At 41.3% G+C, this 14,514-nt stretch overlaps 1 protein-coding gene across 2 annotated transcripts in view; it reads left to right on the forward strand.

Moving 5' to 3' along the window:
• The window catches only part of st3gal4 (ST3 beta-galactoside alpha-2,3-sialyltransferase 4), a 155,766-nt gene that overhangs the window by 48,686 nt on the left and 92,566 nt on the right, over positions 1 to 14,514 (forward strand). The window contains exons 1-3 of one of the 2 annotated variants that reach the window (XM_034167999.1): positions 10,972 to 11,091; positions 13,459 to 13,540; positions 13,858 to 13,947. In XM_034167999.1, coding sequence (XP_034023890.1) covers positions 11,031 to 11,091; positions 13,459 to 13,540; positions 13,858 to 13,947 — 233 coding nt within the window. In that variant the 5' untranslated portion in view covers positions 10,972 to 11,030. Of the gene's footprint in view, positions 1 to 10,971; positions 11,092 to 13,458; positions 13,541 to 13,857; positions 13,948 to 14,514 lie in introns of those variants that run through there. The other variant, XM_034168000.1, reaches the window with a different exon arrangement.

A 14,514-nucleotide genomic window follows, 5' to 3' on the forward strand; every position in this document is an offset into this window, starting at 1 on the left:
ACCTTTGTTAATTGATTTTTGTACATATTCTGTAATCTGCTGTGTTGAGTTGTGCTATTCACAACAGTAAAGTGTTCATATTTGATTTCCTCCATTGTCCGTTCATTTACGCCCCCTGTTGTGGGTCCGTGTCACCACACTTTCACAACAGTCAGTGAACCTTTCAGTGCAACAAAAGGCACATAAGTTGCTGGACTTCACAATCTTACCCAACAGCCAGTCCATGCAAGTATTGAAGCAGCATGTGAAAATGAATCAATATATGGTGCAAAGAAACACTGCTGATATTTGCACTAGGATGCGGATAATGGTTGACTTCTTGGGATTGAAGGCAGACTCCTTGTGACATTGAGCGGCAAATAACTGAGACTAAATCCTGTTTAGAACAATCCTTGCAAATACCTTTCCCAGTACAAGCAGCATAATGCTTCTGTTCAATGTTCTCTGTCCACTGAGAGATGTCAAGTCCATGCTTCCAGTCAGTAGGGATGGTACCGATCTCCCAAATGGTGCAATAGATTTAGCATAACCAGTGACCCCAACACAGACAACACTAATGGGTAAAATACAAAGTGTTTATTTACAAATGTCAGACAGGTGATGGTCATTACACACCAAAAGGGTAGTCCACGGAAGCATGTGTCATTGAGGGTGTCAGCAAATGGAGAACCCAGGCAAACAGGCAGAAGTCAGAATACACAGTAGGCTGTGTGTAGGAACGAGCACAGAGTCAATCCAGGAAACATACAGGGAATTCAGTTCAGTTTATTTATACAGGCCAAAATCACAACATACATTTTCCCAAGGTACTTCATAAGATTCAGGTCTAACCTTACCTTCCACTTGAGCAAACACATTGGCAGAAGTGGCCAGGAAAAACACTCTTAGGCATTTTGGTTACAGGTAGAAATTTCAAGAGAACTAAACTTGGTGGGGTGACCATCTGCTTTGGCCTTAATAACAATAAGAAAATAAAGAAAGCAAAGTGCAGCAAAGAATGGTCACACATGTAAAGACAGAAGTGCTGCAGTTAACCCTTTTAAGGTCTTTGTGTCTGTGGGACTCATTTTCAGTTTTTAGCTTCAGAAAAATGATACAAAAATAATTTTATCAAACTAAGATTCATTAGCCTTGGCTCATTTTCTGTGAGGAACATAAATCGGAAAACATTTTCAATGTTGCCCCCCCGAATACCCTCCTTAACATTCATATTACATACAGGGTATTCAGGTCCTCTTGACTCGGGGCTTGAGAAAATGTGGAAATCATAGGTCCTGTGCACCGTCACTGCACCCTCATTTTTCCTTTCTGCTCTCTGGGCCTGTGAGTGAGTGAGTGACTGAGTGAGTGAAACAGAGAGAGGGAGAGAGAGCGAGAGAGAGAGAAAGAGAAAAAGAGTGTAAAGCAAGTGAATGGGCTCTTGGTGTGAGGACCCACAGTGTGCACCCGCTGTTCCCACACAATGTTGCAACGTTGTGTGGGACCTGCACCCACATTCCCACACATTTCACCCTTTGTCTTGCGAGAACCAATCTGCGGGGACCTGACCCTATAAATACGTAGCTCTGTCAGCATGGTTCCATACCACAACTGATTAAGATGGCAAAGCGATTCTCTGTTTCGGCTGCTTACAGTTCAAGTTTCACTTTATTTATCCTTAAAAAGGAAATTTAGAGTGCAGTAGGATGTCCAAAACACATGTACAGCAGAGAACCATCACCAGACGCCCACAGCAACTGCACACACAACACAAGACACTCAACAATAAAAAACACTCCTTCCCCAAAAAAACAATGACAAAACCAATGAAAAAAAATAGTAGAATAGCTAAAAGTCCTGTAAAAATTTTTAAAAAGTCAGTTCAATGTAGTCAAATTTCTAATGGCCACAGGTATTAAAGAATCCCTGGAATGAATAGTCCTCAGCTTAGGTAGCCTAAAATGGCGGCCAGAGGGGAGCAAATTAAACTCCCCAAAGAGTCGATGCTCAGCACAGTTGAAAATCTGGTTTGTCTTTCCTCTGACCCGTTTATCATAAATATATTGTAGTTGTGATAGTGGTACCCCAACCACTTTAGATGCCACATTTACCAGCTTTATTAGCTTACGCTTGCTGATCATTGGAAGTACCACACAAAATGTCAGGGCCACACCAAGCAATAAAATCGACCATGACCATGACAGAGTCGTCTGCAAATTTCACACATTGCCTATTCTCATATTTACTCCTACAGTCATTAGTATATAAGCTAAAAAGCAATGGTGACACAACACAGCCCTGTGGAGAACCTGTGGAAGAAAAAGCTTCTGAGGATAAAACACCATTAACCCGAACACACACTGCGACCTATTGGACAGAAAATCCAGTATCCAACTAAATTAGGCTTCAAGTTGAAAAGAGCCTTAGGTTTCTCAGCCAGCAGATGGGCTGAAGAGTATTGAACGCTGAAGAGAAGTCAATAAAAAGGAGCCTTGCATGAGTTTTTGAGGTTTTCAGATGTTTATAAAGTTAATTTAGCAATGTAAGTATTGCATGCTCAACACCCAGCCCTGTAAGCAAACTGGAGCTGATCAAACTGTTCCTCCACCTGCTTCAGTAACTCCTGCTTAACCAACCTCTCAAAGGTCTTCATCACCAAAGAGGTGAGAGCTACTGGCCAAAAGTCATTTAGGACCTTCGGGTTCTTTACACTTAGCCACAGGAATGATTGTGGAGTGCTTCCAAATTTTTGGCACTGTTTACGTCTGGAGTGACTGAGTGAAGATCACTTTGAAGATCTCACTTAGCTGACCAGCACAGGACTTGCGGACTCGAACACTGATGTTGTCAGGGCCAGGGCTTTTCCTAACATTGGCTTGTATAAATAATTATTTGACCGTAGACACGTCAATATCAAAAGCAGGTGAATCACTGACCAAATTCTCCCTCATATGACTGGTTTCCCACTAAAGTCATTGTTAGAAAATCTCATATAAAAGATATTTAGTTCATTAGCTAACATCATATTAGAGTTAAAACCATTTAAAAATGCAGTGTTATTGCCTTTATGCAGGTCTGTCAATTTCATACCACCCCACAAAGATCTGAGATCAGATTCACTAAATTTGGCTTCAATTTTACAGTTGTACTGAAATTTAGCCTTAACAATTTCAGCTCACACAACCTTCCTAATTTCAGCATATGCCTTTATATCACCACTATTAAAAATAGTCCTTGTTTCCCTCAGCAGATGTTTCAGTTCCTTAGATATCCAGGGCTTATTGTTAGGATAAGAAACAACTGTCTTAGTTGGGATTACACTGTCCACACAGAAAGAGATGTAACTGCATACAGCATCTGTTAGTTCATCAATGCTGCTGGATGATTCCTGAAAGATGGACCAGTCGGTACAGTCAAAACCACCCTGTAGAGCCAAAGTTGATATTGGAAGAGGCAGAGGGTTTTGATGGCTGACCCTGGTTCAGGGTCACCTGGCTGACCCTGAACCATCCCTTAGTTATGCTGCTATAGACTTAGACTGCTGGGGGGTTCCCATGATGCACTGAGTGTTTCTTTCTCTTTTTGCTCTGTATGCACCACTCTGCATTTAATCATTAGTGATTGATCTCTGCCTCCCTCCACTGCATGTCTTTTTCCTGGTTCTCTCCCTCAGCCCCAACCAGTCCCAGCAGAAGACTGCCCCTCCCTGAGCCTGGTTCTACTGGAGGTTTCTTCCTGTTAAAAGGGAGTTTTTCCTTCCCACTGTCGCCAAGTGCTTGCTCACAGGGGGTCGTTTTGACCGTTGGGGTTTTTCCGTAATTATTGTATGGCTTTGCCTTACAATATAAAGCGCCTTGGGACAACTGTTTGTTGTGATTTGGCGCTATATAAATAAAATTGATTTGATTTGATTGTGATGCAGTATGCAATACACAATACAGACAGTGAAACTCTGCCCCTCATGTGTGGTATAGTCTGGTATGAAAATGGCCAAGTTCAATGGAGCTAATGTGCTGTTCAGACATATGTCATGTGTAAACTGACCTGAGTATCTTAAATTTGCAATGAAATTCAAATAAATAGTACACTATAGTTTAGGAAAAACATGCTTTATTTGTACATTTGTTAATTATTTTCCAGTTATGCCTGTTTTATGATGCATTTCCTTATTGTTACATTTTAATTAGTGCTGTCAGGCGATTAAAAAAATAATCTAATTAATTACAGGATTTGTAATGAATTAATCTAATTAATCACATTTTTAATCTCATATCTGCTTAAGGTCCCCAAATAAAGAATTTGAATTCTAGGACATTACAAAATTGTAGTGCATGACTAATCAAATGAATACACTAAGAAGAGAAGATTTGAAACCCACATTTTTATTGGTGATTGACCCAAACTAGATAAACCTAAGTCAGGGCATCTTGTTCAAAATACATTCCGAACTCAATCAGGCAACTCAAATTACACTTTCAGTGTGTTTCGTAAATGAAATTCAAAAGCAGAAAAAGGCTAAGCACATCCCAGCAAACCAAATAGGCCCCGTGCATTATTAAAAAATGCAGTACAAATACAGATAAATAAATTCAGAAATAAAATAGGCCTGAGTCTCAAATAGACACTTCAGCAGACTCTCAATTCAAAATGAATACTAAAGCTGACTCAATACAGAAATTCAAAATGAATATTAAAAGTATAATACCCCTCTCAATAAGGCAACATCAAGAACAGGAAGCCAGTTGCCATTTCTTTTAGGCCAATCACTTAGGCCACATTTGCTGCTGAAACAGCAAGTAAGTCAGGAGAACATGACATTGTTTAACAAAAATCAAAAGCTACAGTATCTGGGGCATAACAACTCAAACCAAAAAGCCCACTACAGGATCTGGGGCTACAGCAACTCCTCAAATCAAAAACCCACCCCTAGCCAACATTACACAATCTGACAACTTTATGTCTCCTTGAGCCAGTTGTTCAGACAAACAAGCTTGTTTACATTGTCTGAGTGTAAGGCTGCCCTCTTCTTCTGTATGATGTTACCTGCAAGAGAAAAGAGTCTTTCACAATGCACAGAGGTCTCAGGAGTAGCCAGGTATTTGCGAACAAGAGAGGACAGCTGTCCATAGGCTCCTGCGTGAGCTGACCACCACTCCAGTAGACACTGATGCATTCCAATGCAAGGCCCTGGCTCCTCCTTGTCTGAGTCAGTGTCTGAAGAACACAGCAGGAGGAGGCTCTTCTTTGCTGCTGGCTCGTCCTCTGTGGGTTGAGGAGCAGCAGGTCCCACTTCTGATCCTGCCAGCATCTCCACAATCCAGGTCCACACCTTAAAAGAGGGAAAATGAATTTGTTGTATAGGACTTCCTAACCAATGCACTCACAAAACACTGGTCTTCTCAGTCACACACATACCTCATCCTTCTCATCCTTGGGTATGCTCTTCAAGTCCTTGAATCGTGGGTCGAGGGCTGTAGCCACCTTCAGCCATCTGTTGTTGATGGTGGCCTTGCGTGTGTCTAAGTCCTTTGAAAAGGTGGCCTTGAACTTTATCATGTAGCCCGGATCCTCATCAGTCGGCTCCATGACACGACTGAGATGACAGAGTGCAGGGAGCACCACAGAGCACGACACATAGTTCTCCCCTCCCAGAAGCTCAGTCACACATCTGCAGTAGAACAAAAATATGGCAATAATGAACCCACATCATTATTGACGTGTGTGTGAGTGTGTATGTGAGAGTGTGAGTGAAAGGCGTATGGGAAGGAGGGGGAGATGAGTGTATGAAAAGGGGAGAGAGAGAAGTGAGGTGTGTGTGTGTGTGTGTGTGTGCGGGTGAGAGAGCGAGAGAGAGGGACATACCTACAGGGTTCAAGAACAACCTCCAGCTTCTGTAGTTGTCACACTCTAGCTTGGTCAGTTTGGCCAAGTTGTGCTTCTGTTTTGAGCAGCATGTTGTACATACAGTAGTTGCACTGAACACACACACCCACACAACACAGACATCCACACACAACACACATCCACACACACACATCCACACCCACACAACACAGACATCCACACACACACACACAACACACGCCCACACAACACAGACATCCACACACAACACACACACACACACATCCACTTCCACACAACACACACCCACACAACACAGACACCCACACACAACACACACACACACACACACACATCCACACCCACACAACACACACCCGCACAACACCCACACCCACCACACAACACACACCCACACAACACACACCCACACCCACCACACAACACACACCCACACAACACACACCCACACACACACACACACACACACACACACACACACACACACACACACACACACACACACACACACACACACACACACACACCCGCACAACACCCACCACACAACACACACCCACACCACACAACACACACACCCACACAACACACACCCACCACACAACACACACCCACACAACACACACACACACAACACACACCCACACCCACCACACAACACCCACACACAACACACACACAACACACTCACCCACACACAACACAACACACACACACCCACACAACACACACACACACCACACCCACCCACCCACACAACACACACACCCACACCACACACACAACACAAACACCCACACCACACACACCCACACAACACACACACCACACCCACCCACCACACAACACACACACCCACACCACACACACAACACAAACACCCACACCACACACAACACACACACACACACACACACACACACACACCACACACACACACACACACACACACACACCACACCCACCCACACACCAACACACACACACACACACACACACACACACACACACACTACACCCACACAACACACCCACACCACACCCACCCACCCAACACACCCACACACACACACACACACACACACACACACACACACACACACACACACACACACACACACACACACACACACACAACACAAACACCCACACAACACACCCACACACCACACCCATGCAACACAACACACACCCACACCACACCCACACAACACAAACACCCACATCACACACACACACACACACACACACACACACACACACACACACACACACACACACACACACACACACACACACACACACACACACACACACACACACACAACACAAACACCCACACAACACAAACACCCACACCACACCCACACAACACTTGTAATTGGGATGAAGTAAACATCTGCTGAGTATTTTAACAACAAAAAAAAAAGGTTTAATTATGTTGAATTAAAAGCCCCAAAATGCAATGGGTCCACCAGACCCAGCAGGACTCCCTGTGTAACAAAAAACAAAGACCCTATAAGGGTTAAGAAACCCTACACATCCAGTGGCTGCAATAAGCGATGACTCAGAAGATATCCAAATGTTTCCAGAGGTCCTCAGCATGCTCCAGATTTCTATACTTCTCCAGAGATCTCACAGTTTCCAGTCTGGGAAGGATCTTGGAGGATCAGATGAATTGCTGATGGATCAACAGAAGGCTCTGTGAAACTCATATAGTGCTGTGAGTGCTCATATCCTGATCACCGGTGGTCTATCTCTTCATCAGCAACTTGTCCTCAGACACAGAACAAAGCTCAAATCAATCATCCAGAGTGAACAGTTCAGAGTGACACATCTTACAACAGCAAACGAACAGACAAAGTGGGCGTGATATTACTGAGCCTTTCTCCAACAGTAATGGCAATAATTGAAGTTGGAGGGAAAGAATAAGTCAAAACAACAGTCTATGTCTGTTAAAAGATTGAGAGAAGAGAGTCCTCTTTGATCTGGATTTAAGTAGCTCCATAGATTCAGACTGTTTTTATGTCAGCAGGCAGGCTATTCCACAGAAAAGATGCATGATAAGAAAAAGCTTTGTGACCTACTGACTTCTTCTTTACATTTGAAGAACAAGAGCCATTATTGCATTGCACATATATACATACAACAAAACTTGTTCTCTGCATTTAACCCATCCTAATGACAGTTAGACACAATCTAACCATGAGGAGCAGTGGGCTTCCACAGTCCGGCACCCAGGGACTAACTCCAGATGTAGAGACGCAGCCTTGGACAGGGGAAGAGAAAGGAGCAGACCCTAAATAAGCATGTTTTTTGATTGTGGGAGGAAACCGGAGTGCCCGGAGGAAACCCACGCAGACACGGGGAGAACATCTAAAGTCCACCCAGAAAGAGCAGGAAGCAATTCCACAATCTTCTTGCTGTGAGGCAACAGTGCTAACCACTAAGTCACCATGCTGTCCAAAGTTGGAGTTGGAGCACAAAGTAATCATTTATCCTGAATATGCAGAGCATGGCCCAGTACATGCAGTTTAATTAGATCTGCCTGATAGGGAGGTGCTAGCCCATATAGAATTTTGTATGTTAACAACAAAACCTTAAAATCTGACCTCACATGAACAGACAGTCAATGATGTTAGGCCAAAAACTGTGGTGATATGGTCAGACTTTCTTCTCCTGCTTAGAGCTTTAGCGGCAGCATTTTGAACCATTTGAAGACATATAGTGCTAGTATATGGTAAGCCAGAAAATAAAACCTTGCAATAATCAACTCTGGATGAAAGAAAGGGTCAGTGTTTATGCATCCCCCATAGTCAGAATACCACTCCACCATAGAAAGCATCCTCACATACTGCCTCTGTACATGGTTTGCCAGCTGCATGGTTGCAAACAGGAAGTGCTCCAGAGGGTTAGCAAGATTTTTTTACTGATGCCAGATAATTCTCTAAAATCCTATTTTGAGAGACATTATTTGCATTAACATTTAAAGCTGAGTGCCATCAGCATAACTGTGACAAGTAATTCTGTAGCGTCCAACGATAAACATAAAGATAAAGATAAAGATGCAACATTATTCATCCGGAAGGAAATTATTTTGCCAGAGTACAGAAACCATAAACAATTATTTAATACACAACAATGACATAATACACAATTACAGAAAGTGTTAGTAGTTAAATAGAAATTGAAAAAGTCAACTAGATTACAAGTACAAAAAGCAAGTGTCCAATAGTACCCAAATAACAAAATAAAATACAGTAAGTACAACAAAATTTAAGCTAAATAACTGGAAGATATATTGCACAAGATGTTTGATAATATTGCACATAAGTTGACTAACTCTGTTCATTATGTATTCCTCCTGCAGTCTGATTGACATAGGAAGGGAAGACCTCCTGTGGCATTCTGTCGTGCACCTCAGTGGTCTCAGTCTTAGTTAAGAGGTGCTATGCAAAGAGAGAATAGCAGAGGGCCTAATACAGAACCCTGCACTACCCTACATTTTACCAGAGTGAGTTTTAAAGTAGTGTTGTTATACAAGAAATTGATATGATACATAAATATGATGTCATCCATGAAAGAATGTATCCAGCAATACCAAAATAATTCTCAAGTCTATCCAACAATATACATTAATCAACTGTGTCAAACGTTGCACTAAGATCCAGCAGTAAAAGCATTGTGGTGGTATCTGAGCACATAGTCATCAGTGTCTGATGACAGCAAGGCAAACTCAGAAAATGTGGAGAGCACAAGGGCTAGGAACAGAAAGTCAAGCATGGGAAAATAACGTGAGGACAGCATGGGACCTGGATGTTCTGGCACCAGATTGAGGTGTTGTGAACAGCTAAATAGTGCATGACCCAATAAATGAGGAAATGTTCACAGGAACCAAGTGCCCGAGATGTTTAGCAACAAAACAGACCATTTTATTTATGCTACCATTAAAAAAGCAAACAAAAAAGAAAAAAAAAACATGTTATGTGAGTGGCATGAGCTCAAACAGCTGTACCCAGTGCAGTGCATAAACAGTATAGTGTTACTGATACTGGGAGCACTAGAGGACCAGATTTTGAATGGAAAACTTTAATATTATGGTGTGTTTATGATGGGGCGACTGAAATTCTTGGTGGTATTGGGTATGTGTGTGTGTGTGTGTGTGTGTGTGTGTGTGTGTGTGTGTGTGTGTGTGTGTGTGTGTGTGTGTGTGTGTGTGTGTGTGTGTGTGTGTGTGTGTGTGTGTGTGTTGGTGGGAGGGAGCTACACTCAACCTCTTCAGGAGACAGAAGATCAGGAAGGTTCCAGGGCCAGACAGTGTGTCTCCCTGACTAAAAGTATGTGCTGACCAACTGATGCCCATAATTACACAGATTTTTAATAAATCATTGGACCCTATGCAACACTTTATTGCGTTACTTGTACAGAGAAAAGGCACAGAGCAGCTGACTTACACACACCACACACACCCAACACCTATTTTGCACTGCTTTAGAACACAATGTTCCAGTTAAGTTGTTTACTGTGTAAGTACTATTAGAACAAAGTTAAACTGGAGTCAGATTCCCTGTATGTGCATACATACGTGGCCAATAAAGCTAATTCTGAGAAGGGATGTTTCCAAAAATGTTCTTGCATGAGGCCCACAGTCTGTTAGCTCTGTTAATTGTCACTCACTATGTTTACAGTTGTGTATTTACTTCCTTGCTTTCTTAGTTTTTCTCTCATTTCCTCCCCCAATTTTATATGTGCAAGCCTCATTGGCACACTTGTGTGTGTGTATGTGCATAAAAACACTGAATAAATCCAAATCAAATCAGTTATATGGTGCTTCTAATCAATCCTTCAGAGTACTTTAAGACTTAAAACACATTAACACACAAGAAAGTAAAAACTACATTTACACAAAAATGAAATGTCAATATCAATGTGATTCACTTTGATGTATGTCCTTTTCTGTTTTTTCTAAACAATTATTTATATTTTTTTTCAGCAAGAGACAACCCAAACATTTATGAACATCTAATCGTAATATACTAACCATAGGACCTAAGAAAAAAAACACACACAAAATACACCCATGACAGTCAGCTCAATCAGGTCTGAAGGCTAATTATTCAACATAAGCGATACATTTTATGAAGTGGTTTAATGACGCTGATCCCTCATCACCACGATAACACCACATGCTATGTCGAGACAAGAGGACCAAGGCGCCAATGAAGATGTCCCAGAAGGCAGCTAATAGTAAGCTCTTACGCTATTGATGCCAGAGGACATGTGTGCATGAAAGCATTTTTATGGACGAGTGAGGTCATTATGCCTTTCCTCTGATTTGTGAACATTCAGTAGTTTCTCTCAGCACTTAAACCACAGATCTGAGTGTTATTTCAAATTTGTCACAGACCCTATCATCCATAATATTGTTGATCCCTGTGGACTGCTGAACCAAGGCATTTCACCATAATATAATTATTAATTTAACTAAATTATCAATGTAACTGTTTAACAGGGGGCTCAGAGTATTCTGAAGATGTCACTTTGTTCTACAGGTAACTGAAATAGCCATTTTCCACCTTATTTGTTTTGGCATTTTATAGACAAGAGTTGATCAATAGATTAATTGTAAAAATACTTAACAATAATAAAAATAGTCACTAATTTTAATGCCTATAATGGCCACTGATGCATGATTTGTCACAGTGTTAATACCAAAATAGTGTTATGTCCTCTTGGAAGGAGGATAAGAAGGTTGTTATCACAACAGTGCACTGATCTCTGTCTCAGAGTGATAACATGATCCGTTATTGCCTTCCGTTGGAGTGGCCCCACCATCTGACAACCTTGCATCAAGGTGCCTGCTTCTGCTTTTACAGCACACAATACTGATTTAACGTGCCATGTGTGAGATTAATTTACAATAGTAACACTAGCAGCTACAGTAATATGAATGTTAACATATGAAACATCATATCAAATTCATCGTATGTTATGAAAAAGCTGAAGTAAAATCAATGAAACAGATAAATGCAAGCCTTCGGATGCTACATGTCTGTATGTGCAGATGAAGGACTTTGAGTTGATCTCACACTTAAGGAAGTGCTCTGAAATGCTTTCAAATCACTTGGTGATAACAGTAATGTAACAGTTACTTACAGGAGGCAGGATAGTGACGGTTTCCAATCTAACAACATGACACTGAGAAGTTAAACACTGTGTGGCTGTAAGTTGCTGTTCACACGTCTTTAGTAAAACAGCAGGTGCCGTTTCCAGTTTGCTGTTGTGTTTTTGATTTTTATCTTTTTTTTTAATGCATTTTCAAAAAGAATTTGTGAACTTTATGATGATGGATCACCATCAATAGTCTTGCATATGTTCTGTGGTTTTGCAATCAACCTAATTATCGTTGATCACTGTTCTGACTATAATCATCAAATTCCACTGGTGCTACACTGTGATACACAGAACAGTATTCCATCCATCTCTTTCAAACAACTGTATCTGTTTCAGTGTTGTCCAGGTGGTTTCCAAAGTAGAGACGCTTGAATCTTCGACTGGACTGGGTTGCTTGACGCGAAGACATTTCGCTTCTAATCACAGAAGCTTCCTCAGCTAAATTTCTTGCTCTGGTAGTCTGACTTCTGTCTTGACTCTTGTAGAGAAGAATAACAGAAGCCAGCAAAGCTGGAGTTTTAAACCTAACCAGAACCCTCCTACCGAGAGGCAGACGTTTGCGTCCCAGGTGGTGTGTTTTTTTCTTTTTTAAAAATTATTCCACATAAGCACCGCGATGTGGTTCCACACACACCAGCTGGTTTTTATTTCTTCCACATAAGCGGTGCCATGTGGTGCACCTGCCACTGTTCCTGCTCGACAGACACCGGCGCGTGCATGAACTCTCGCACCGGGTTCGTGCACGCCTGCCCGTCAGTGCAGTGTTTTGTGCGCAATGTTTCATGCGTGATGTTTCGTGCATGATGTTTCGTGTGCTAATTTTAAACTGTTTCACGCTGTTTCGCCGTTTTTGTCCAAATGCCGTCCAAACTTCACACTATATGTGAAATGCCGGCCCCTTCACTATATGTGAAGGGGCCGTTAGGTTTACCTGAGGACAGCACTGTTCTTTCAGGAGTTTTATATGAAGGCATGAACAAACATGAGCATTTATAAGAATTCTATAACATATCTGCTGTTTTTTTCTTCTTCTTTTTCTGTCAGAATAGCTTTTGTATTTTACTAGACAACTTCCATTAGGGGCATATTACATCACTGCATTGAATAAAATAAAATAAAATAAAATAAATAAATAAATGCAATTAATTCCTGAAACAGCTTTTCTAAACGGTAAGGTAATAATAGTTTGGTGCTTTTTGCAGGAGGATAGAATTATCTGGCTTTTGAGTTGACAGAAAAATGCACTTTGCAAAGGAAGGCATTTGGTTCACATGTAGAAAATGATGTAATCCAGAATTTTTACAAAATATATCAATATCACAATGCTTTTTCATTGTAACTGCAGAAGAGTTTTGTTGTTGTTGCATTTAATGTATGGCTATTGTGTTTATTTTATTTTATTTCTAAATTCTTCTGTGATTTTGTGTTTTCTGTCTCCAGTATGGTGCCTTAGGCTATTCCCAGTGCTCTTCATCTTTGTGTCCTTCATCACATACTACTGTTCCTATACTATACTTCAGAGGTGAGTAACATATTCATAACTTCTTTCTTTCTTTCTTTCTTTCTTTCTTTCTTTCTTTCTACCTACCATGATGCTGGGTTCACAAAATTACCTCAGTTTATGTCTGGAAAAAGAAAAGCTCTACTGTGCTGAGTCACTAAATGTTGACGGCTTACATTCTAATCAGCCAGCGCTCAAAGCCGCTGCAAGTTGGTCCACTTTGGCCCTCTTTCTTCCACTTTTGGAGTGTTCCTGGACTCAGTTACTGGCACAAAGCAACTGAAAGAATTCACTTTTGGTCTGAGTTGTGGTGATTGTCAGTGCTTCTTGTGTTTCAGCTATGGAGGCACCACCAAGCCTCTGGACAGTACTAAGTCTCTGTGTGGTGGCTGGCTGACCCAGAAAAAGTGGGAGAGTCTTAACTTTAAGTGAGTAATGACATGCCTGTGCATTAGGGCTTTTTGAGGGAGGGTGGGATGCCAACACTTTTGCTTGATCATGAAGTACCAGCTTGAAACTTTTAGGGCTGCTCGTTATTAGTCATGAAGTTAAAGCATGTTTTTGGTGTGAAAAACATGTTTCATGTAAATAATGATTATTGTGATAAAATAGTTGGGGTGAGGGTGGGGTTATGAGGGTGTATGGGAGTGCAAGTTTTTAAAGGAAACAATAGCTTGTTTGTCTCTCCTGTAGTTCTACCTGAAGTGTTCACTGTTCCATAGCCTTGAATGTCCCTCACTTTGTTTATTCTTGCTATTACCGTTATACTATTATTAGCTTTTTTAGCTTTGTATTTAATCTACATCATACTAGCACCAGGCCAGTGGTGATACTAAAAAAAAAAAAGATTTGTCCCAAACATAGCAGATGATTGGTTGTATGGTTTATGTGAGCAGAGGCTTATTTTCAAAGTGAAAACATGTACCCTGAAACTGGAAATAGCTTAAAAACATGATACATTGTATTTTCTTACTGCACTTACTGTCCAGTGTTCA

Source organism: Thalassophryne amazonica, chromosome 4 (genome assembly GCF_902500255.1).
Source record: "Thalassophryne amazonica chromosome 4, fThaAma1.1, whole genome shotgun sequence".
Taxonomy (NCBI): Eukaryota; Metazoa; Chordata; class Actinopteri; order Batrachoidiformes; family Batrachoididae; genus Thalassophryne; species Thalassophryne amazonica.